Source organism: Canis lupus, chromosome 21, assembly GCF_048164855.1.
Source record: "Canis lupus baileyi chromosome 21, mCanLup2.hap1, whole genome shotgun sequence".
NCBI lineage: Eukaryota > Metazoa > Chordata > Mammalia > Carnivora > Canidae > Canis > Canis lupus.
Genome location: NC_132858.1, coordinates 45,584,585 through 45,607,037, shown reverse-complemented (window position 1 = coordinate 45,607,037; position 22,453 = coordinate 45,584,585). Strand labels below are relative to the sequence as shown.

General features: G+C 39.1%; 1 protein-coding gene across 3 annotated transcripts in view; it reads left to right on the top strand.

Moving 5' to 3' along the window:
* VPS41 (VPS41 subunit of HOPS complex) overlaps positions 1-22,453 on the top strand; it is a 167,146-nt gene that overhangs the window by 71,517 nt on the left and 73,176 nt on the right. For all 3 annotated transcript variants that reach the window (XM_072791623.1, XM_072791622.1, XM_072791621.1), the window contains exons 6-7: positions 6,251-6,313; positions 9,697-9,762. In XM_072791623.1, the coding sequence (XP_072647724.1) occupies positions 6,251-6,313; positions 9,697-9,762 (129 nt within the window). The remainder of the gene's footprint in view (positions 1-6,250; positions 6,314-9,696; positions 9,763-22,453) is intronic.

The following is a 22,453-nucleotide window of genomic DNA, read 5'->3' as shown; positions in this document are numbered from 1 at the left end:
AGGTCCTTTGAAATGGTCATTGGAACACTGTGTTTTCCAAAGAGCACTGTCAAGTTTTATAGTGCTTTCTAAAATTCTGAGGAGGACCAGACTGTCAGGGAGTTGAGGGAGGAGTTGGTATGTAATGAAATTTAGAATTAACCCAAACAAATGAAACGTTTTTTTAGTCATGTATTTGTAAAGGAAAGATCATCTTTATTTTGTTTTCTTAAAGATAAGGAATTCCTTCTGGGCTGACAACCAATTTAGTTGAACTAAATTGTTGAAAGAGAATATTTGTTTTTCATATTGGAAAAGAATTTTTACTAAAATACTTCATCAAGGAATTCTCAAAGCTTTCATTGTTGAATAATTATTTGATATGGCAAAGTGGGATATTTTACTGTGGCTAGTGGTTAATGACCTTAAGATATCACCTGGTATACTTCTCGGCAAATACCTGTTTTCCAATTTAGATAGATTTATAAATGCCATATTTGGTGTAGACCCATGATACATTTTTAAAAATAGTTTTCACGTATATTTTAGTAGCATTGATAGAACTGAAAACAAATCTTTTGGTGCACATAATTTATGTAAGCTAGCTGGTATTGCGCATGTATGTGCATGTGTATGTATGCCTGTAAGCCAGCCACTATTGAGGAAATTGAGTATCTAGTATAGAATGATCTGGCAAAGTAGTTAGTAATGCTAAAAACATAAAGATTATTACACAGATAAACCCCCCTAGATATCTAGACGCAATGCATCTTTAAGTGGCTGTTGTGATTTTTCTTAGATAAAATATGTCGCCTTCATACATAAAGTAGGATCAATTTAGTGTAGAGTTCAGGGTGGAGATATTTTCTCTTAAAAACTTTGGAGCTGTTGCTCCCTTTTGTCTGACCTTTATTTTTGCGGACATGTCTGAGGCTAGCATACTTTTGTTCCTTCACAAAACGTTTTTAATTTTTTTTTTCTGTCCTGCCTTGGAGCTTAGACTAATAATAATAACAACAATAAAACAACAATATACGGCCCTTGTAGTTCAGTTTGCTAAGTTATGTCTTGTTCGGGTCTATTTTCATTAATTTTGTCTGGAACACAGTAAGTCCTTTTGATCCATATACTGAAGTATTGTTTTCATTTTGGGAAAGTTTACTTCAGTTCTGATTTTGATTATTGCTTCAGTTCCATTTATTTTCATTTCTTCAAAGAAACCCAATAATACTTAGGCTGGAGGCAGTTCCAGTGCAGAGGCTAAGAGCTGGCTCTGTATTCCGCCTGCCTGGGCGGGATTTCCGCTCCCCTGTCTTAGGCTGGGGGCTCCCCCTTGGCCTCCCAGTGCCTCTGCCTCTGCTGCTGGGCAGTGGACACACTGGGGGGGCCTGCCTGTTGCCAGATGTTGGGTGTATGGTGAGCCCTCTGGGTGTATGTTAACTGTTTTTCCAGCTAGCCATTCACTTCTTAACCCATTGCAGACTGGCCTTTCTCCCAGCTGCATTATTGTACCTAAACTTTTCAAGGCGAGAGGGTGAATGGTACTTATCTATTTTTGAAAATAGGTATATTGTTAAGAAAATTGGTCATACTGTGTGCATGACACACAGACAAGCACACACACCAACACACACGTATGTGTTTTTCTTTCTCAATGTTTTTGTCCTCCTCATTTCTATGTAGTCACGGAGAGTTTCTGGTTTGTTCCCTTTGCTGATTTGCTTTCCTCCCAATGTCAGTTTTGCCTTATGGAATAGAGTTTTATTCCATCTTGGATTTGTAATTTTCCTGAAGTCTTTCTGTTGCTCTGAGCTTTTCTTTTTTCTTTTCTTTCTTTTCTTTTCTTTTCTTTTCTTTTCTTTTCTTTTCTTTTCTTTTCTTTTCTTTTCTTTTCTTTTCTTTTCTTTCTTCTTTCTTTTCTTTTTTCTTTTCTTTTTTTTTTTTAAAGATTTTATTTGTTTATTCATGAGAGACACACACAGAGAGAGAGAGGCAGAGACAGAGGCAGAGAGAGAGAGGAGCAGGCTCCCTGTAGGGAACCTGATGTGGGACTCGATCCAAGGACCCCAGAATCATGTCCTGAGCCAAAGGCAGATGCTTAACTGCTAAGCCACCCAGGCATCCCTCGAGTTCTATTTGCATATTAGCCAGATAGTATATTTAATTAAAGTTTTACAGCTTTCTGTATGTCTTAAAGTGCCAGACAGTACAGTGTCAAGATTAGGAGTAGAATTGTCCTGCCACATTTTGGCTGTATGATGTCAGGTTCATTATTCCTGTCGCTGTGTGCCTCAGTCGGTTTCCTCTTCTATAGAATGGGGATAATGATAGTGTCTGCCTCCTTAATTATTAGAAGTAAATGAATTAATATTTGTAAATTGTTTGGAATAGTATGAGGAACTAAAGAAACATTGTATTTACTAGCATCATCAGGCTATCTTTCTGCTCCAGACTCATGGAGGTCTTGTCATCTTAGTGAAGTCACTGAACAGTTTTCTAGTTTTCTTTCTTATCCGCTTACCAGTAAACATTTTTAAAAGCATGCTTTTTCTCCCTCCAAGTTATCAGAATTGTGCTCTGCAGTATCCTTTTTATAGACCTTGTATACATTTTTTGTTGCTTGTTTATCCATTCCAGATCAAGGAGAAGGGCTCTTTCTGAATCTGGGCTAGCAAACACATTCTATGTCTGATTGCTCTTGGCCCTGCCTGTTACCATTTTGGGTGTTGTGGAAATCACCTTCTCAGCTCCGCACAGGGGTCCTGCTAATGAGCTTGAATTCCTCTGCCCAGAGGTAATCAGTGAAGGCAGCACCCCCAGTGATGTGGGAGCCTCTGCTGTCACCTCTCCTGAGTCTCTGACACTCTTTATGGGTGGAGGAAATGAAAACTGGCAATCTCCTCTGTGAGGGTCTCTTCAGCGACCACCCTCAATGGAATGGCTACTTTCATATTCATTCCTCTTCCTACTCTACCCATTGCTGTTTGGAAGCTGGAAGCCATTTCAAGGGAAGTCCTTCCTGGGGGGTTGTTTTGACACTCTGGCCACCTCATGCACGGTTACTCTATATCAGATGGGCTGTCGCCCAGTTTCCCGGTTGGCAAATAATATAACTCGATGCTCAATTGGAGAAGAATACACACCTTTCTTACTGCTTTGTGAGGGTACGTTTTCTTTACTTTAAGCAATAAAACATATCACATACTTTCCGTGGTTCGGGCCTAGAGTTCATGAGAAATCGTCCAGGACTGCAGAAGATTGACTATAAGGCCAACTGTTCTGAATTTTGTCTTTTCCTTCATTAGATATTTTTGTGATTAATTGGGGGAGATTGTTAGAGGAGACCATTTTCAAAAGGATCCCTTCTACTTTAGTCTGTAATTACAGGTTCTTATCTGGAATGTGATCTTCCTTAAAGCCAGAATTCTAGGCAGACATTCAACAAATGCCTTTCACAAACAAGTATGATATCCACTGACAAAAGGCAAAGTGAATAGAGAGGGAGAAAGAGAAGAAATGAATAAAAATTGTTTTGGGTTTAATTAGCTATAGTAGTATAACTTGTGACCAACTCCTTTGGCCTGTCACATTACTGGAATGAACCAAAATGTAGAAGATTTTACAAATTACCCTGCTTGTACTGCTCACATTTATGAGACTTGTCTCATGAAGTTACAGTGTTTTCCATATTGAAGGAGAAAATAGGAGTATTTGAGGAAGAGGTGATTAAGAAGTAAACGTAGCAGTAGAGACATAGCCCAGAGCTCTGGTCTGTTCACTTTCCTGTTGATTCCCCCTTATTCTACTATTACGTCTCCTATGGGTTCATAACGTTTTTTTAATATGGGTTCGTAATTTTTTAAGGGACATTTATCCCTGTTGATTCATAATTTAATTTCACCTTTAGATTCACATTCCTTAATATTTATTTTCTCATTTACTGATGCCTCAGTCTTCTTCTGTGGGTCATACATTGTTTATTTACATCTCATATACTTTTCCCCACAATAAAAATCCCCTAACTTTTGTTCTGAATATCACCTTTACTCTGCTGTAGTCAGAAGAAAGCTTGTCCAGTGGAATGAATGGTCGGCTTCATTTAGTTTCAGCTTTTGTCACAGAGTTGCCTAATTCAGAGTCTGACATTCACCTTCATTTCCGTTTGGTAAATATTTGAGGCTTTTGAATGTTTTTTTCCTGTCCCACTTTGCCTACACTTAACATAGAAAGACATCTATTTCCATATTATAGGCTGTGTCATATAATGTTAGTGTGTAAGAGAATAGAGTTTGGAACATTATTCTTGCTTCTTAATGACTTTGGGCAAGTCATTCATTTTTCTGCAGAATCATCTGGTCCACAGGCCTGGTAGTGTTTGCTGTCATACCTAGCGGTGTTCCTATAAGGACCAAATGAGCAGGATTTTCATTGCTAACTGCATACTTGCAGTTGTGAACCTTTTAAAATGCCATTCTACCCCACTGGAACTGTTTAGTTTGTCTAGGGTGGGGCCTGGCCATTAGTATCCAGGGATCTTATCTGTGCAGTAATGATAATTGCCTCCAAACAATGAGAAGCAAGATGGTAGTGGGACATGCATGTGTTTATATGTCAAGAATACCTTCTAACAGACCACCTCAGGGTAAATCACATTCCATCTTTGTTCCATTGGACTGTGTGCTGTTGTTGGAATCCAGGTAACACACTTGGCACAGGATGTGAAAGGAGTAGCCCCAAAAAGGGTGTCCTCATGATTTTACCTCTTAATGAATGACTCTGTCTCCAAAAATTGTGTCATGAGTAAATTTTCCTCTTTGAACTCGCAAAAATGAACCTTTCACAAATTACTAGGATGAAAATGAGAAGAAATCAAAAGCCTGAATAGTTTTATAACTACTTAAATATTTGAACTTGTAATTTAAAAATTCCTCACATAGAGCCATCTGACCTAGATGGCTTCACTAGTGAGTTCTTACAAAATTAAAGAAGGAGTACTACCTCTCTTCTAGAGACTAGAAAAAAAGTGCACACATCCCAAGTGTTGGGAAACAGTTCTAAGTGCCCCTAATAGTTAGCTCCAAGTGTCTGAGAGCTCCTGGAATCTTAAGCTCTGCTGATAAGAGTGTAAATTGATGGAAACCACTTTGCGAAATGGTTTGGCTGTTTATTAAATGTGAACAGTTGCCTAGCCTGTGACAGTTCCATTCCCACTTACGTACTCTTCACAAATGTGTATCTAAGTGCACCAAAAAATTTATAAAGAGTGCTCATGGGAGCATTATTTGTAATAGCCCCAATGTGGAAACAACCCAAATGATCAACAGAAGGTGGATATGTGAATTGTGGTGTATTCATACATTGAAATACTATACAGCAAAGGCAAAGAACCTGCTACTGCTATACATGACAGTGTGGATAAATCTTCTAAGGAAGACGTAAAGTGAAAGAAGCCAGCGAAATAGTTTATGATTCTATTTATATAAAATTCAAATACCAGCACAATTCATCTGTGGTGATAGACCTGAAAGTAGTGGTTCATTTGTGAGGGTGTTACTGAATGCGAAGCAATACAAAAGCACTCCTTGGGTTCTATTTCTTGATCTGGATGGTGTCTGCAAGGTTTATGCAATTTCATAAAAATTTATCAAGTTGTAAATTTATGATTCGTACTTTTTGCAATATGTCTATCATTCAGTTTTTAAGTAAACCACTCAGATTATGGATAAAGTAGTCTGGAACAAATTTAAAGGAGGCAGTAATAAGTAGAAACTTAAATCTTATTTTTATACACTCTCAGTAGATTCAGCATAAGATTATAAATGAAGTGCAGTTCACCTAATCTCTTGCTACATTGATCTGCATGGTTGATTTATGTATATATGACTCAAAAAAAAAAAAAAAGAAGCTCTTTTTTTCCTTCAAGGGAAGGAAAAAATAATTCCTTTAGGGCTAGCCTATGGGAAGTTCATAAAAGAATATTAATAACCTATTCATACCTATTTCATTTTTAAAAGTTGGTATCCATTTAATAAAACAAATTTGTGGTAAGTAAAGGGAACTATATCCATGAGATGCTTATAAAAGCTTAATTGCAGTGGAGTACTCTCACCCTGATAGAATTGTTTTCATTGGATCTTTAATAGAGATCACAGGGGTCTTGGATTATTAAATATTCTACTTTTTAAAAAATCAATAGTATGTATTTTGACCGACTCAGCAGCCTTCTTTGTTGCTGTCATGGTGAACTCACAGGATCCATTTTACTTTTCAGGTGCAGGTGTTTGGACTGTATTCTGGAGAAGAATTTCATGAGACTTTTGACTGTCCCATTAAAGTAAGTATTCAGTAAATTTTAATTTTTCTAAGGGTTTTCTTAACTAAGACAATTAGGATTGCAGTACTTTGAGCGCTACCCATCTTGCATTAATTTTGTCAGTAAGCATCTTCTCAATACTTAGGAAGTACTAGATATCATCTGATGGTGTAAAAGAGCACAGGATGTGTGTTATATGACTATGACATCGGTCCGTCCCCAGGAATCTTTTGTTGTAGTGAGTGAGATGACACATACAGCCTATGATTAAAGAATCAAAGAGGTAAAAACAGTATCAAGGAGTCCAAAGCCAAGAGTTTACTTCTAGTTGTCCTTGTTGGTGAGGGCTTCACAGGAGGAGTGATATTTGGGTGGGCATTAATAAATGGACAGGGCAGACAAACCGGCTCTCCATGTGGAAGAACAATATAATATAGATGGAGAGGCCAGAAAGTTCCAAGTTGTGTTCAGGAAGTGGCAAAAACAGTCTAGTTTAGATGGTGCACAAAACACTGACTTGGCAGGAGAGCCGTGCAGGCAGTTTGGGGCTGGTTTTATTTTCAGGCTAGAGAATTTGGAACTCTGGTAGATAAGGAGAAATTATTGAATGTTTAAGAGCAGAGAAGTGACATAAACTGAGCTAAGCTTAAGGAAAATTAATATGGTGACTATATACAGTATAGATTAGAGGGCTGATAGATGTGTGGCAGGAAGAGCGGTCTTAAATAACAGTTATGGTCGTTAAAGTGATGATTAGAGCTGTTGAAGGAAGAGGTCATTCATTGTTTTCACTTGTTTATTCAAACACTTATTGATCAACAGGTAAAGGAGAGATAGGATCTGATGTGTGTTTTAGAAAGGCAACTCTGCCAGAGTGGAGGGTGATTTAAGCAGGAGAGAGATTGTAGACAGAAGGCAATTTAGAAGGCTAATGCTGAACTTGAGGCAGGGCTTCATAGGACCTCATTAACAGGAGGGTCAGGAATATTCAAGGTGGAGTTGAAGGCGTGAATGTAGAAAGCTTTTAGAAAGTAGACTTTGCTGCAAGCCATCGTGATGGGTTGGATGGGGTGATGAAGGAGGGAGGAGCTGGTTCTTGCTCTGGCAGTGGTATGTGGTGATGCCATCAGCTGCAAGAAGGGATGTTGCTCATTTGGTGCTGAGTTCAAATGACTAGTATATCTGGTGGAAATGGTTTAGAGGTTAAAAACATGAATGTGGAGCTCAGGTAGAGATTGGTCCTAAAAATGCAAAGTTGATAACCACAGTTGAGTAGGATGAACATTGTTTAAAGATATCATCCAGGTAGAAGTTAAAGAGTGACCAGAGAAGACTGATGGTGAAATTCTGGAACATTCCAATGTAATGATTCAGGCAGTGTGTATATGGGGTGGGGAGCAAGGGCTCTCCAGAAGAATGGTGTCAGGCAAGCCAGAGGAGTGAGAGATTCCAGAAGAAAGGAGTGGGCATCAGTGTAGAAGTGACATGATGAGGACTGACACAGGGCATTTACCTGGTAATTATGAAGTCACTGGTGACCTTAGTGAGGACAGTTTCAAAAGCATATGAAAGCTCACCATATATCAAGAAATAAATTGGAGGCTGCGCTTGGGTGGCTGAGTCAGTTAAGCCTCTGCCTTCAGCATAGGTCATGATCCCAGGGTCCTGGGATCGAGTCCTGCCTGGGCTTCTCAGTGGGGAGGCTGCTTCTCCCTCTTCCTCTCCCCCTCCCCCAGCTTATGGTCTCTCTCTCTCTCTCTCTCAGATTAATACATAAAATTGAAAGAAGGAAAGGAAAGGAAGGAAGGAAAGGAAGGGAGAAATTGTAGATGAAGCAGTAGAAACAACCAGTGTAAACTTTTTTTTCCTGAAGAATTTGGTGATGGAGAAGAGAGATCATCCAGTAGGAGAGCAGGGCGTTGTCCTGGCCTGATTCCTGCCAGTCATGCTTTAGTTGATGGCAAAAAAAAAAAAAAAAAAAAAAAAATCAGCAGAGGAGTAAAGATTGCAAATAAAGAGCAAAGAATACTTAGCTGGGCAGTGCTGGGGAATGGATTCGACCACGTAGGGAGGGAGAGTGACCTAGGTAGGAAAGAGTCCTCCTGCCTCTGTTAGTGAGACCGAGCCTACATACCGCCCACTTGGGCCCTGTAGGAGCTGCTGTTAAGAGCAGTGACCCAGGAGGCCTTGGTTTCTTACAGCTGAAGAGAAGAAAAGGCTGACATAATGTGGTCAAGGAACATAGGGGATATCTGGAATAAGTTGCTCTCTAGAGTTATGCATTATAAGGGAGGTAAGAGGACTCTCATGAGAGATGTTAAGAATGTGTCAATGACTCAGTTCGTTTCCAGGGTGGATTAGGACAGTGTTGGAGGGAAGCAGGGCTAGCCTGGGAGGCAGGAATGGTTGGAGAAAGATGGCAGCATATGCCTAAAGCCCAAACAATGACAGTGTAGGAGGTGGAATCAGTTCCATTGGAGGATGGGAATGTATTAGTCAATAAGAATATAAAATGGCATCTAGTTAAAAGTTGTGAAGGTACAGTTGTGTGACTTTTCTTTTAATGCCCAAAAGTGCTTGTTATGTTAGGTTAGAAAAAAACCAAGATGTATTAGCAATTACAGTGGTTTTGGAACTAAGACAAGGTGGTAAGAGTATATGCAGACGCACAACCACAAAGGAGGAGCCACGAGGATGAGCTTGCGCTGAGGGGAGCCCCCAAACCTTCCAGAAAAGTCAGGGTAAATGAAGTAGACAGTGATGAGGGAGGAGCAGCCTGTGGAGAAACCCCTGAAAGGGGCTGGGAGGAGATTGGCTGAGTGGACAGCCAGTGAGCATGGGTGTGGGGGGGGGACCACTTGGGCTGCAGGGCCAAGGGGAGGTCCTGCTTGGTCAGCTCTGTCGCTGGGGTCCTACAGCTCTGTTAGCTTTCCCACTGCCAGGGCCTCCGAGTGACCCCTCCCCTCCACGTGTATTGGAGGTCACACTCCCCCACCTGTTCAACTTGGGTGCCCTCAGATCATTGGAAGGCATCTGGGACAAGGAATTAGTTGGCTTTTTCTGGATTTCTCCCATGCATCATATTCAGTTACAAGCATTTGTGACATCTTGTTGCCTTGATTGATCTTAAGGAAGAGGTGCCCACTCAGAGTCCTTTACTCAGCCAGAAACTAGAGCTAATTCACTCTCATCGTTCAGCTTTGACCTGGCTTCACAGGAGAAGTCTTTTTACCAAAGAGCAAAACTCAGACTTCATCAGTCTTAGGCTATTACCTGCATAGATTTCTTCTTACCTAGCTATCAGGATAATTTTTAGATCATGCTACCTGTAATGTGTAAAGGAGTTTCATTCTGTGCTCTCACTGTGACTCCTAAATCAGTGATGGGTTCTTGTTCCTTTGCAGATCATTGCTGTGCACCCCCATTTCGTGAAATCCAGCTGCAAGCAGTTTGTGACTGGAGGGAAGAAGGTAAGTGCTTTGTGTCTTCCATTATGTGCAGTCTTGGGGCTTTTTATTTATCCATAATATTTTTAATGTCTAACTATTCGTTAGGAGAAATTTTGAGAAAGACAATTGTGGTGAAATTGTAAGACCATTATCCCTTGGGGGAGATGGGACCTCAGTGCCTCTCACTGATCATCCTTTGGAGTAGATATAGGGCAAGAAAAACAGAGCTGTCATCTAGTGCTTTGAAATGTCCCTTCCACAAACAAAAAAGTAGCATTTAAAAATAACAAAAGAGCAATTAAACTCATGTTTTTACCTGTTGTGGAAGTTTCTTGCAGGCTTTCATAAAGTTTTAGAACGATTATGGCTTTTTTTTTTTCTGACCTGTTTCTGGCATATTTCATTATCTTAATGAAGTGCTATTTTTAAAAAAGAGAGTAGGGGGTGCCCACTAGGGGCTCAGTTGGTTAAGTGTCTGCCTTTGGCTCAGGCTATGATCCCAGGTCCTGAGGTCGAGCTTCGTATCAGCAGTTGGGAGCCTGCTTCTCCCTCTCCCTCTGCCACTCCCCCTGCTTGTGCTCTCTCTCAAATAAATAAAATCTTAAAAAAAAAAAAAGGAGAGAGAGAATAAAGTATTCCTTTTGTACATTTACTTGTTTGTATAGAGATACAGTAAATTCTAAAAGAATCTTTCTGCTTCTGGAAAATAAGTCCAAGTTTTGTTTTGTTTTTTTTTTCTATTTTTATTAGCCAGTGATTTTTTAAACCCATTTTTATAACAAAAATGCTGTCACTGTACTGGAATGCCAAATATTATTTCATATCTAGTTTAGCGCTCCGTGAAAATGAGGTGGTCTGTGGTTCTTTCTGTAGCACTGTATACCTACGGACTGGCTACCTTGAGGCTCAGCTGCCAAATGGTATTTGAATGTTTTATGGTGGTTATCTGTTGTTTTCCTTTGGTTTGCTGTATCAGACTGATTGGGCAGGAAAGCATACTGGTCATTACCTAGTGTTTTTCAAGCACTGGTTTTAGCTCATTGTAATGGTTGAATGGCAGGTCCTGGAGATCCCGATGCCTCTCCACAGCATGAAGCCAACTTTGCACCAGCTCTGATTTCTTGTTGGGAGCCGGCCAGCTTCCCATCCCCCAGCTCATGCTTATCCTTAGGCTGTACTTCATCAGCCTCCCATAAAAATGTCTGTGGGATCAATCAGTGGGAATTACCCATTCAATCTAACATTCTCTAGCTTAGATCTGCAGCTGATTCACTTCTTGGAAAAACAAAACAAAACAACTATCTTACTTGTCTTTGTTGACCTCAGGAAGAATAGCTTTAAAATTCCTCTTATTAAAGTATTTCTTTATTGCATGCTTTTCTAGTTAAGAAATTTTAGGAGAGCTATAGCATAAACTCACTCAGCTATAATTTAAACCAGTGCATTTTTATTTAAAACTGAGTGGAGATAAAGAATACGTAGTGTTTTCTTGTGTGTTTGTTCTTTTAAGTGGCTTAAAACAACAAACTTTTACTGTCTCACAGTTGAGAAATTACAGAGTGGTTTGCTTCTGTAGTGCTTCCTCTGAGTCTCCCTAGGCTTCAGTCTGCATTTTTGGCTGGGGATGCTGTCCTCTGAAGGCTTGACTGGGACTGGAGAACCTGCTTCAGTTGTCTTCTCTCTCTCTCTCTCTCTCTCTCTCTCTTTTTTTCCCTTTTTAAAGATTTTATTTATTTGAGAGGGAGAGGGAGCAGCAGAGGGAGAGGGAGTAGCAGAGTCCCGCTGAGCAGGGAGCCCAATGCAGGGTTCTGTCCCAGGAACCAGAATCATGACCTGAGCTAAAGGGAGATGCTTAATTAACTGAGCCACCCAGGCACCCTCAGTTGCCTTCTTACTAATAATCCCTCATATACTTAAAATTGATAAATCACTTTGGTTTAAGTGTTTTTCTAGCATAGGATGCAGTTTTGTGTTCCAGTTTCTAATTTTAGGAGTTAGAAATTTTACAGTTGACCTCTATTTCTTGAAGGCATTGGTATAGAAGAGCATAGAGATAAAATGAGTGGCAGTGTCTGAGTGATAGTACTCAGAATCTGAAGGTGGAATTTTTCTGTGTTAATTTGAGTTCTTAACTCGGTTATTCATGAAGTCTGGTAATTGCTTTTATACTGTGAGGATACAAGGAGTCTCATCAAGTTTGCCACAGTAGTAATACTACATGGATGGCTTGTCAGTTTGCAGGATGCCTGGGTGAACTGTGTCGATTGTGTATTCTTCATCCTTATACTTAGCGTTTGATATCCTTTATAGACATCTCTAGGAAGGATTGTGTGAACGTGGCTATTTGGGTCAGAGCTCATTGAGTAGATATAGGAGCATTGTGCAGACAACTGAATAGTCCAGTCTTCATTGTGGGTGAGCTAATATGGGAAACAATGGAATTTATACAAAGATGAACATTGTGATGGGCAGTATAAGTGAAATTTACCAAATGCTTAAAGGACAAGAACATTAGGAGTTTGGTTCATCTCTGGTTATCATTGACTACTTGACAATTAGTTCTGTATCTGACAATATTGTTCTACAAGAAAGCATTCTGATTCTTTTTTCCTATTCATTTCTCCAGAAAGGCATCTGTAGACATTTCTTCTCAAGCACAAAAAGATGTTTAATTATATGTACATAAGAAAGATAAGTAAAATAAAAACAAATCAGGTCATATGGACCTGATTAGAATTTTTGGATTAAAGTAATTTAAAACAAAAAACACACAAAAGGGCTAATGTATTATATAAAGGACTCAGTATATTGGGATTGATAAAAGTACATGTGTGAAGAATTTTGATGTGAAGAAGCATATGATTACACATGTCATTGTAAGTGATACTAGATCAATTTTTAAGATTTTTAATAGCTTTATTGATATATAATTTGCATATCATAAAGTTTAAAGTATATTATTCAGTTGTCACACTTTTCCAAAGTGGCTGCACCATTGTACATACTCATTAGCAATATATGAAGGCCTCAGTTTCTCCATACTCTCACCAACATTCATTTTTATCTGTCTTTTTGATTATAGCCATCTGAGTATGAAGTGGTATCTCATTATTATTATTTTTTAAAGATTTTATTTATTCATTCATGAGAGACACAGAGAGGTAGAGACACAGGCTGAGGGAGAAGCAGGCTCCCTGTGGGGAGCCTGATACAGGACTTGATACCAGGACCCCCAGGATCATGCCCTGAGCCGAAGGGAGACGCTCAACCATTAAGCCACCCAGGCATCCCTAGTATCTCATTATTGTTGTGATTTCCATTGTCCATGATGTTGAGCATCTTTTCATGTGCTTATTGGCCATTTGTATATCTTCTTTGGAGAAATGTCTCTTTGGATTCTTTACTCATTTTTGGATTGGGCTCTTTGTTTTTTTATTATATACCTGTGAAAAAATTTTTTTATATATTGTATATCCATGCCTTTTATCAGTGCGTGATTTGCAAATATTTTCTCCCAGTCTGTGACCTGTCTTTTCACTTTACTTATGGTATCTGTGAGGTATCAAAATATTAGATTTCAATGAAGTCCCATTAACCCACCCTGCCCTTTTTTTTGGACACTTATATTTTTGGTGTTGTATCTAAAAAATCATTGCCTGATCTAAGGTCATGAAGATTTATGCCTGTGTTTTTTTTCTAAGACTCTTGTAGTTCTAACTCTTAAATTTAGGTCTAGAATTTCTTTGAGTTAATTTTGTGTATGGTGTGAGGAAGAGTCCAGGCTCATTCTTTTACATATGGATATCTATTTGTTCCAGCCTTGTTTGTTGAAAAGATGATTTTTTTTTTTTTTTTTTTTTGCCATTGTCTTGGCCTCTGTCAAAAATCACGTAATCATAAATGTTAGAATTTTTTTCTGGTCTCTCAGTTTTCTTGATCTATGTATATTTATCCTTGTGCCAATACCCGTTTTAGGTTTTAGAGTCACTAATTTTGCTGTAATTATTTGTGTGATGACTAACAAATTAGCTGCTCTTTAAAAAGCTGTTATAATTTCTCTTATGTGTGTTAGAGGCTTAAGAAACATTGCTATGTAAATGTGTCTTCCATTTAGGGACTTGTACAAACTATCGACTGATTTCCCTGGATCCATTAAGTTGCTTATATAAATATGTATTTATTAAGCAGTAAAAAAGTAGTGTTTGTTCAATAAACTGTAATGACCTCTCTGTATGCAGTTAAATAACCAGAGGTTTCCAAAATGTGCATGAGTTTGGTGTGGTTTGCAGAAATCCCTGGAGCTATTTCTTGCTTCTGTGTGTATATGGTACTTTTATTAAAAAAAAATTGTTTTTGTTAAAGGATTTTGTTTATTTATTTGAGAGAGAGAAAAAAACCAGAGAGGAGGGGCAGAGAGAGAGGGAGAAGCAGACTCCCTGCTGAGCAGGATGCCCAGGTGGAAGGCTCTACCCAGAACCCCAGGATCGTGACCTGAGCCAAAGGCAAACACTTAACCAACTAAGCCACCCAGGTGCCCCTGGTATGCACTTTTAAAGATCACTTATGCTCCATGATTTTGGCATTAATGTGTTTTGTTATAAAACACATTTATTTATTTGAAAATATTTCAGGGAATATTTCTGATTTCATTAAGGAATGTATCCTTGATTTTAAAAATGAAAAAGCTTTGAGAAGGTGACATTAAAGGGGGGTCACTACTGTGACATGATCATTTTCATCTTGAAAGTGTTGGCAGGTTTTTAGGAAGATCTGCTTGCTTCATAACAAAGTTATGGCATTTTGTACCTTTGAAAAATAAGAAACACAAGATGACATTGGCCCAGTTGTAACTCTGATCTTTCCAACTGCAATTTTCATCTAGCACTGTAAACTAAGCAGAGCAAGTTTGAAGAGTCGAGCATTTAGCAAATGGTGATAAGACTGCGATAATCATATATCGTAGATCTCGAGACTTCTCTGATTAGGGCAGATGGCAGATCCTATAGAGAGAAAAGAGAGTAAAGACAAATATTGCATTAACTGAGAGGTTATGATCTTCTGCCTTTGAAAGAGAAATTATTCTAGCCAGATGAAGGTGAAATCTGGAATAGAGGCATTCTTAACCCTTAAGAACACCGATCTTCCTTAGACTGACAGCTAAATGAGTCTTTGAATTATATGCCAACTTCTGTAAGCATTGGTGAAAGTAGCACAGGGACTAGAGAAACAAAATTTGGAAAATGGAAGCCCTACAGTGGGATATTCACAGGAAAAATTAAAAGCGATGCCTAATTTACTATTTTAGTTGTTCTCATTTTATTTAAAATCATAATTCCTATAAAAACATTTTTTTCAAGTAATTGGAACAAACAGTTCAGAATAACCCCACAAAACAGCAACATAGCAGAAAAAACTTGAGTCTGTAGTTTGACACATTTGTTGATATTTCCCTTTTAAGGTTCTGGCTGTTTTGGTCTTTAGAGATAGCTCCTTATACACCAGGGAGTAGGAAGAGGAGGCTATAGTTCTATTTGGCATAAACTTTTATTTTAGGTTTTCAAGGTAACTTCTCAGTAGTTGAATGCCATAGCTGGATTTATGGTCTCCACTGCTTGACACATGAGCATAAAAAGCTTATTCTAAATTCTGTTTTGTTTTCATGTTGGGAGAAAAGAAAAAGGAAAGAAAAGGCACATTTCTTAAAAGTGCCATTGGAGAGAGCTTTCAGACACGTGAACCTATGGATTTTTAAAAAAGTGTAACCTCTTGTGTAGCAAAAATTCTAATACATGAGCATAGCAATGAGGTTTCTATTTTAGAAATAAGTCTGTCAAGCAGATCTTACCTAGGTTTTTTTTTTTTTTTAATTGCTAAACTTTCTCTGTCAGCAGATAAACTTTAGCTTCCTATGACCTTTACCTTTGAACTCTGAAATACACTTCATAATAGTTTGTTCTACGACTGACAAATTATTAAATTGTCACAGTGCTGTTTGCAGCCAAGTTCATTTTTAGAAACGAGATAGTCAGCTGTTTGGCATTGTGGTGGGATAGAATGAGGGGACCTGGCCGCAGGGACAGGTTGCTTTGTAAGCTAGAAAATGTCAGTTCGCAAACAAGGAAAGGGTCTGTGTGCATGAAATGAGAAGCATTTCACTGTTCAGCGCTGAAGGCTTGTGGCAGGTTTTACCTGAAGGGCGGGTGTGTAACATCAGCTAGCTTCTGTAAGTTTCCAACAGTGATCTGCAGATTCAGATTACATTCATTTTTCTTTTTGTCTAGATTGTGTTCCGAATCTTTTCTGGAAGGGGATTTAACAGAGCTGCTTTTTGTACTAATGCAGATCTTTTTTAGAATCCCGACAGCCCAGTGAACCACTAAATGTGACATGGAGAGGTCTTCCTTTCATGTTGGCTATCTTCTCCTGAGGTCAGAGCCAGGGTTCTTGGGCCTAAAAGGGATTCGACTGTCAGTTACCCTGCTTGGTCTGTTGTCCAGTGGATCTCAAGGATGGTATTTCTACAGGTGGTCAGATAGCAGCTTTAGACGTGCAAACATTTGTCACACATTACTTCACAGGCAACTACCAAATTTATATCCTGGTGGTTGCATGTGGAACCATTTATACATAAAATACCTTCATTTCTTCAAGTACTGTGTTTTAAATTGGTCCCATTATGAGAAATTATTTAATGCTCTAAACATCCCAAAATTGATTAAAAACCACCTGTTAATAGGAAGTACAACACATGTATAACCTTCACAAACAGTTTTGGGGTATGTAAAACCAAGTTATGAAATAGCTGTGTGGTAAACATATACTTGGGCATGTTTTCTGTATATACTGAACCAGCTGAAGCTGAAAATAGAAATCCAATTCTTAAAGTAGAAATCATTTCAATGTCAAAAATAGGCATTCTTCACTGCTTTCAAAATCAAGTTCATTTGTCTCAAATATTAATTGCTTTTTTGATGTCAACATGCAGGATTCCCACAGTCCTTGGGATGGATCCATGGCAGTTTCATTTTCTTCCGTGATCTCTCTTGTTTCATATCTGTCAAAACGCTGTTGACAGTAGAAGCCTTTTTTCTTTAATGAGTTCAGCTCACTTTTCCATATGTGATATTTCCATATTGTTTGTAGCTTCCCCCTGAATTCCAATGTAAAACTTACCATCTGTCTTCCTGGAGCAATCAAACCATCCTTTGCTCCTTACTGAAAATATCTTCCTCTGCGTGCTGAGAGTGCTGTGATTTTTTTTTTAAGTATTTTGAATAGTTAATGACTGTGTAAGAATAATTACCTAGTTCAGATTGCTCATCATGTTTGCTTATGGGGTTTAATACCTTCACTGTCTTGAACCCTGAGAGGTGGTGTCTTTCTGTCTCTTTATAAAAGCTGTATCAGTACCATCGTTAAATTTGGAGCTTTTTCTTTTTTTAAGATAAGGCTGTTAAAGCAGAGAGTCATAATTGCAACTATTGTAGGTTTGGCATCACCAGTGCAAACTGAATCATAGTCATGTCATGAGACTCTTTGGCCCACATCTCCTCCCTGAACACAACTTTGTGTCAGGTCCACATTAGGAATCATGAACACATAGTACCTGGATTTTGGGAAGGGCGTGCCATGTATTTCCAAAAGTAGATGAGTGGAATGCTGTTGGTGGAAAGCAATTAGTCTGTTAGACCATTAATCAGAATGGTGATTTTGTAGGAAAATGAGTGTTCCAAGTCTTTGAGATGGAAGAACGTGTACATATGTCCATATGTTATGTTTGTATTGTCAAATGTATGTGTGTATCACGGTGGGATAATTTTGCACCCCTTCACCTTGCACTTTCTCCCCTATTGTTTGTTTCCTTTCCGTTTTCTATTCAGTTCCAGCCTCTATTCCTCTTTGATACTTGTAACAGTGAAAATTGGAATAAATTAAAGGTCTAACAATAGTGAATTAGCCGTGTCAGTGCCCTGCAGCCAAAGACCACCAGATATAAGACTATGGAGTGTTATAAGGAATTCTCAGGTTTGGGCTGGTGAGAGGTGATTGGGAGAGACTTTAGGGAGCAGCGCTTCATTCTAGATTGGATGCTTTCTGGAAGCAGGAGTAATTCTACCATTGGGTATGTTAATAAATCTTATCTAGGAGAAGGAAAGAATCAAGGCTTAAAAATATAATTTGTAAAAAAAAACAAAAACAAAAACACAACGGTCTCTCATTTTAGCCAGGGTGGGGAGATACTTGATCATTTATGTGACTTGGAAAATGTTCGTATTTTGGCTGTGTTCAGATCTGATTATGGAGTGGTCTTGTTTTTGTCCTGATCTTTCATGGTCACAAGGCCTTATCTGATGTTGGTGTTCTGTGAAATTGTTTATGTTCACCCAGAGAGCACCAGGGCCTAGCTGTGAGTGCTCGGCCACCTCCTGGATGTCTGCTTTTCTTTTTCTCAGTTGCAACAAATAAAATGCCCAACATTTGCTAAACTGCTTCTATTGAGATATGTTACAAAAATATATGTATAGTCTGATTTTTTTATAGAAATAAAATTATGTATATATTAATATTTGTATAAGGCCACCTATGAAATTATTAGTGATATTAATAATATTTGAGCAGGATTATGAGTGTTCTTTTTGGCCTTCATTGGCATTTTTCTGCCTTTTTTTTTTTTTTTTTTTTTTTTATTAAAGAAAACATACATTACTGGGGCACCTGGGTATCTAGTCAGTTAAGCCTCTGCCTTTTGGCTTGGGTCATGATCCCAGGGTCCTGGGATCAAGCCCCACCCCAGGTTCCCTGCTCAGCAGGGAGTCTGCTTCTCCCTTTGCCCCTCTCCACTGCTTGTGCTTATATACACTTTCTCGCTATTAAATAAATGAATAAATCTTAAAAAAAACATACATTACTTTTATAATAAGAAAAAGCAATAATAAAAGAAGGTATAAAGTAATCTCAACTATTTTGGATCTCTTTTTAACTTAACATTGCAGATCACATGGAATTCCCCGCATTGTTGAAGTCTAATCTTAACTCAGACATTCTTTAATGGTTATGTAGTATTCCATCCTATTGATCTGTTTAATTTTTCTTAACCATTCTCATATTATTGGACAATTAGGTTGTATCTAGGTTTTAGTTATTGTAAATCATGGTGTCATGAAGCTAGAAACCATTGGGCATGAACTTGCACTATGCTTTTTAATTTTTTTTCCAGAGCTAATTTTCAGGATTGGGATTACTGAGTGGAGAGATCATGATTATTTTTTAGGCTCTAGATGCATACCACCACCTAAGTTGCATTTGAGAAAACATACCAATTTACACCAGCCATGTATGAAACTACCTGTTCACCACATATTCTTTGCCAAATTTGATATACAAAGAAAGATAGTCCGTTCTATTTTGTAACTTCTTTAAATTATTAGCAATTTCGAACATTTTAATTTACTGGCCACTTATATATCTTCCTTTGTGATTTGTCTGACTGTATTCTTTGCTTGGGGCACCTTTTAATATTACCATAGAACCCAGGACAATGAAGACTGTCCATTTGATATTTATTGTCAGTTTGAGCACAAATTATTGCTGCTTACTGAATAGCCTGCAGCCTTTTCTCCAATTTTGGCTAAATCTGGAATAATTATTCTTGTTCCCAGGGAGGCATTATATAGAAGTCGTAATGAGACTGTAGAGTAGACACTGAAGCCTGTAAAAACAGGACACATATAAGCTCCTACAGAGATGTGAGTCTGCCCTCAAACCATCAGCTCTGCCACATGCACAGAGGCTGTCAAGGACAGACCAGTGTGCCCTGTTAAAGGCAAGTTCAGTTGACTTGGTTTCTTCTGTAGATGGTGGCCTGATCTTTATATTTTCCTCTTCTGCTTTACTTTGAATTGAGTGAAATACTTGTTCAAATACATAAACCTGTGTGTTGAGGTGACTTTTTCTGCTACTCAAGACTTGGCAGTTTCTTTATTTCTCTTTCATAATCCCCACCATGCGAAGATGTCCCTCCAGTATTCTGTAACTGAGATTATGCGTAGTTAAAGTGAGAGATCGTTGTGCATCACACAGACCATTAATTCAAGTTTAATCACCCAGTGGATGACTTTTGTGTTTTCGCTTCTGCTAAAGGGGTCCAACCTTAAACCCAGCCCAGCAGATGTAATCTTAAAGAGCGTATGCATATGCAGACATTGCAGATTGCTGGCTTAAATAGGAGCCTACCGCACATGTGGCCACATTTAATGCTAAACCCATATAGATGGGTACACAGATCTATGTCTATCTGTCATCACCAGTATGTTAATGTAAAGGAAACTGCTCCTATGTGGTACCTTTAGCATTTAGCTTCTTCTGTTCTCATTGAACCTGTAGCTTGGTAGGGTGTTTCTTAAATTCCTTGTGTTGGTAGGGTGTTTCTTAAATTCCAAAGTGGTGTTCTGTCTACCTAGTTTTCACGGGATTGGTTAACTTCAAGGGCTTGTCCAAAACCTGTGTTGCATTGGCATGGCGTTTACTCAAACATCACTCAGAAGCAAGTGGTCTGTCAGGCTCTGGAAATCTGTGTACAGAGATTTCCTGTCATAGCAGTTTGGGGCCGTTATTTAACCTCTTTTAAACATGTTAAATTACTTTAAGGGAAAGGAGATTGAAGGATTACAATTCGTCCAGCACATCATCCCTGAATTTAAGCAGTACTCTATCTGGGAAATGCTCTTTCTCTTCCTACGTGCTTTATGTTCTTTCTTGATCGCGTCTGGGAAAGCTGTGTGTTTTAAAACTCTGGTCCTGGGCCAAAGCAGGAAGCAATACAGAGGCACCAGTTGTTCCACTCTTGGTCACCCTGACCTCTATTCATATCCAGGACTCCTGTCTGTCGTCAGCAGCCAAACCCATCCCAGATCTTCTCTGTGCTAATTTTGTCTCTCTTGTTTTCTTGACTTTTATTTATTTTTAAGATTTTTAATTAATTTATTTATGAGAGACACAGAGAGAGGCAGAGACACAGGCAGAGGGAGAAGCAGGCTCCATGCAGGGAGTCTGACATGGGACTCAATCCCAGGACCCTGGGGTCACGCCCTGGGCTGAAGGCAGCGCTAAACCGCTGAGCCACCCAGGCTGCCTGCTTTCTTGACTTTTTAAATTTCATTTCTAATCCTTTCCAACTTTGGATTTTTAAATGCTTCCAGGACAGGTCCTGCGCATCATTTTGCCATTTCTCCATTTCTACTAAGTCTACTTGGGCGTGTTCTAACTTGCTGGGTTTTTCCTTTTATTTCTGTATTTCTCTTTTTCCCTTGAGCTCCAGCATCTTCTGTAGTCTGATGTCTTATCTTTATGGAGTCTGTTTTCTCTAAGCCCCTCGGTCCTTCCTGCAGTAATGCACCTGCTTTCCAGGACACGCCTATGGGCTTTCCCCACTGCCCACTCTTCCCTACACCCTTGTCTGCCTCAGAGCAAGCAATGCCGCTGGTGTTTAGGAAGCCTAACGGACTCAGGTGATTTATATACTTGAAAGATCACAAGATGATTAAAAAGGGGCCGATCATACTCCCTTTCCTCCATCAAGGAAGAGTGGACGATAGGTAATGACAGGTGTTATGTTGCCAGAATCGGTGGCTTTATTACAGCACGATAGGAATCACGCCCCATGTGTGGGAGATTCTGGGATGTGCATCCTTACCACTCCAGTGTAGCAAAGTACTAGATAGATTTATCAGCACAAAGCATAGGAGAATAAAGTATATTGCTGAGGATGTGAGGGCTCCTATTGAAATATAAGTACCAAGAGTGCTGACTGCCAGAATGTGGATTTATGGGAAATAAAGCCCTAGAATACTTTCTCCAACAAAAAATAGACCTCTTGGAAACAGTTTTTCCTTTCTATGTACTTAGCTCCCATTGAGCTTAAATTGCTCTCAGTATTGTGATAATGACAATTCAATATTATGGGATGTGGAAGATGAACCAAATAAATTAGCCAGCTGCTTTTAAAGGTAGCTCACGCAATGAGTTACCCTCTAAAATATTTTGTAGAACATTCATGCTCAGTAGGTCTCTAGGCAGTTTTATGACTAGAAGAAAGAAATAGATTTTATTAAATGTCAGTGAAATACAGGCAGATAGTTTTGCTATAGTTAAATTAGTGTAGACTCTTTGTAAGAAAAGCAGCTTATCTTTTCTGAAGTCACTGAAGCAGAACTTTCCTTGGCATTCCTGCCAGACGGGGTGTTTCGGCTTGAAATTCCCATAGATTAGGATCAAAAAAGCAAATGGAGAGTGGATTTTGTGGTCCTTTTCCTTCCTGTGTGAAACAACCATGGGTCCCACAGAATGCTGTAAATCAAATCCCACCCCTGTGCTGCCTCCTCGAATTTAAAGAGTCTCAAAGGACAGTCATGGGAATGCTTCCATGATTACTGGTCCATTTAAGGTTTTCTGCTATGTATGGATTGGAAAGTAGGACTCGTGAGTAAGGAAGAAAGTGTAGTGGAGAGGGAAGGCAGAAATAAGTGCTTCAGGGGCCAGGGGAGGTGACATAGAGAGAGAGAAGCAGGCCAGGGCTAGACAAGCAGGAGAAGAGGGCATGGTGGTGATGGTGGAGCGTCGCACAGACACCGTTCAGACCAAACAAGAGGCCGGGTGGCATCCCGGAAATGAAGGAACTGTAGTCAGCTAAACTGAATAGAGGGAGGTGAACCTT